Here is a 3,688-nt window from a genome sequence, read left to right on the forward strand (position 1 = left end):
ACCTCATTCTAGCATCATATCTGAGAGAGATGACTACGCATTTAGGGCCTATATTGAACACTTGAGGGGGATGGCAAGAGAGAGAGTTTAATGGTAGGCCCATGTTGTGTGTGTGATTTAAGATTCACCAAATCAAAAATAAAGTGTGTGGATGCCTTTGGGCAAGCCAAAACGTTTGTTAATTACAATATAGACTTATAGATGAAATATTCTAGCTATGTCTAAACAGATCATACTTTTACTAGTTATTCTAACGTTCTTGTTAATAATGGTAAGATCCTGGCGTTTAAATAGCTAGCCTCTTTCTTGGTATGAACCATTTTGTGCTCAGCTTAAAACTCTCTTTGTGTGATCCTAGTAAATTTGCAAGTCGGGCTAGTAGGTAGAGTAAGGATACGATATAAGTGAGTGATTCTCTCGAGTTAGCGTCAACCTCATATAGCAGTGTCACAATGGGCATTAATGTTCATGCATGCTCTCGTGCTTTTGCTTCTATGGCGGTTGTTGTTAACTGTCGTCGAATGATTTTAATAATGCTAGTTTATGGGCTGGGAGGAGTAGCTATAAATTATGCTGATGATTCATCGCAGTCCATAGGCCCCAAGAAATTATGCAAGTGTCTTCCTCAGTCGGATTGTTGGCCGAGTGAGGTGACCTGGAATGCTTTGAATCAGTCGTTAGGAGGGGCTCTTGTAAAGCCATCAACGCCGGGGGCAGCTTGTCAGAATGACAGTCCTACAATGACTACTGGTGATGCTGGTACGTCGTCGTGCAAGGCCGTGAGCGGCAACTGGCACAATCCCTTTTGGCGGGCTGATCAGATCGGGGCAATGCAATACACCAACTGGGAGGGCAGTGCTAGCGCATGCATCGATACCACGTCCAGTTGCTTCCTGCCGGCTTATGCGGTGGAGGCTCGCCACGCGTGGCAAGTGCAAATGGCGGTGCGCTTTGCGGCGCAACACAACCTGCGGCTCACCGTGAAATCTACCGGCCACGACGTCCTGGGCCGAAGCACGGGGGCTGGCTCGCTGAATGTGTGGGTGCATCGCATGAAAGGCGTCCAGTTCCACGACAGCTTCGTGTCTGAGGGGTGCAGCAGCCGCAGTACTACTGGTGCAGCTATAGGTAATGATTCAGCTGTAGCGCCTACTAGTGCTGTGACGGTCGAGGCGGGCGTCCAGTGGCAGGAGGTGTACAACATGGCGGACACGCGGCAGGTGGTGGTGGTGGGAGCCATGGCCGGCTCGGTGAGTGCGGTGGGCGGGTACTTGCAGGGGGGTGGGCACAGCCCGCTCTCTCCGAAGCTGGGCCTATCCGCCGATAACGTGCTGGAGCTGAAGGTCATCACCGCCGACGGCCGCCTGCAGACCGCCAACGGCTGCGGCAAGAACCAGGACCTGTTCTGGGCTCTTCGCGGCGGCGGAGGCGGCACGTTCGGCGTGGTACTGTCTGCCACGCACCGCACCTTCCCTGCCCTCTCCAACTCCTCCTTAGGCGTCTTCGTGTACGCCTCCGCCAACAACCCCAGCAGCCTCCGCGGCCTCCTCGAAGAGGTAAGCCGCGTGCACGCGACGCTGACGGTGGAGGACCAGGCCAGCAGCTGGGCGGGCTACACCGAAGTCCTGGCCAGGCCGCCAGGGCTGCTTAGCCTCACTTTCCTGCTACCCAATTTCGACAACGTCTCTGCCGCTCGCGCTGCCTTCCAGCCTCTTGCCGACTTCGCCGACCGGCAGCCCATGAACGTTACCGTCAACATCACCATACGCGCCTTCTCGTCCTTCCTCGAATGGCAAAGCGCAGTGCTGTGCACGGCCAACCCGGGCGTCTGCTCCGACCCCAGCGGCTCCAACTCGGAGGTGGTGTCGCGCCTCTTCCCCAGCCGAGTCTTCAGAGAGAACGCATCTGCGGTGGCCGACGCGGTGATGGAGGCCGTGTCCAGCCCGGAGGTTGAGCGAGTGATCGGCCACTTGGTGGGCGGGCCCGGTGTCGCCGCCCAAGCCTCGGTTTCCTCCTCCTCTGTAAATCCTGCATGGCGGAAAGCTGTGTGGCACCTCGTAGCATCCGCAACCTGGCCCAATAACGCTACCGAGAAGGACAAGGCAGCCATATCCAGTCGCTTGAGCTATATCAATCAGGTCTGGCACCAGCTCACCCCTGATTCTGGGACCTACTTGAACGAGGCTAACTTGTATGAGCCTAACTGGCAACGAAGCTTCTATGGTGATAACTATGATCGATTGGTTGAAATAAAGCAGAGGGTGGATCCAGGCAACCTCTTTGCATGCAGGCTCTGCGTAGGTGCCGAGCTCTGGACTGACGATCTTAATTGCCAAATCTAAACTTTGTCATCGTGAGCCCCGACATCTTGGAGAGAGAAATCAGACTAATATATTCTCCTTCGATTTGTATATGGACGACCTTACAAATTGGCATATTTAGACATGATACCCCTGCAATCCTAGAGATAGCCATGTTTTTTGGTGGTGGGTTAACCTCTTATATGTAGTTTTGGCCATCTTTAGACATGATATTACAATTCTAGAGATAGCCATGTTTTTGAGTGGTAGATTAACCTCTTACACGTATTTTGAGCTACTTAGGAGGCTAAAGTGAATATGCGATTTGCATTGGCAATTTTTTGAAGCAAGAAGGTTAAAAGTAGTAACTTTAATTTTTTATTTTCAATGCTTAGTCTTGGATTTCATTGATATAAATGAGATTTTGCCATTAGAACTAACCTATCATGTATAATTTTGGTGATGGCTAAGGAAGGTTCAAATCTGTGGAGGACCCCCCAAACCTATAGGATGTGTGAAACATCCCGAATTTGGTCTTTGAAAATCCTCTCTCTCTCTCTCTCTCTCTCTCTCTCTCTCTCTCTCTCTCTCTCTCTGTGACAACCAACATCACTTGCGTGTGCATGCACATGCCCGACTCCTGATGCACCAGAAGATGAGGTAGCCATAAGAATCATCTATCCACACTGCACCTACCTGTAGAATGGGGCTCTCATTGGCTAGGAAAAACTTGAGATAACATAGCAGACTTAGATTCATTTGACTTTTGTGCATCAAACTATCTAGCTTTCTTTGCGAGCATCATCTTCCTTACTGTCACAACTTTGAAAGGCTTGCAACAACATCATTGAGCAAGTAGGAGCATAAGTCTTTAGTGGGTCGATAGGATGTGTGGGAGTGGTTCAACATAGCACTCCATGCATAGACCTTCTCATGATTACATCAAACACATTAGCATCAATAAGAGCAAAGTTATCTCACTGTACTTTTTTCTCACTAGCTCGCTCCATCACACGGACTGAATCCATTGGGAGCACTCAGGAGGGTCAAGCCTCCTAGCAATTGATATTGCATCATCACGTAGCCATTTGTGGGAGCTCTCACTCAACCACCAAGACCCATGGACCACTTATTGCTTCAAGTGTTTCAAGTCAAGTGCAATGGCTACCTCTCACATAGCCATACACACTCTCATACTAACGAGTGTAGTGAGCTTATCTTCATGCTCAATCGAGTTGCCTCCTCCCCTAAGTTCTTTGGTAGCTTCACGATCCAAGGTGCAAGCTCAAGCAATCTTGATCCTCATGCTCCAAGCTCCAAGGTCTATGCTCCATTGCCACGCATGCAAGAGAAGAGAAGAGAAAAGAGAAGAAGAGAGGAGAAGATGG

General features: G+C 50.3%; 1 protein-coding gene across 1 annotated transcript; it reads left to right on the plus strand.

Annotated features, from left to right (window-relative positions):
• Positions 1-452: 452 nt before the first annotated feature.
• Positions 453-2,342, plus strand: LOC148040376 (putative FAD-linked oxidoreductase ARB_02478). Its single transcript, XM_087663828.1, has one exon. The coding sequence runs from the start codon at positions 453-455 to the stop codon at positions 2,340-2,342; it is 1,890 nt and encodes a 629-aa protein (XP_087519954.1).
• The last annotated feature ends 1,346 nt before the right edge of the window (positions 2,343-3,688 follow it).

Source organism: Lygodium microphyllum, chromosome 2 (genome assembly GCF_053477565.2).
Source record: "Lygodium microphyllum isolate KBCC chromosome 2, Lygodium_microphyllum_v1.1.10, whole genome shotgun sequence".
NCBI lineage: Eukaryota > Viridiplantae > Streptophyta > Polypodiopsida > Schizaeales > Lygodiaceae > Lygodium > Lygodium microphyllum.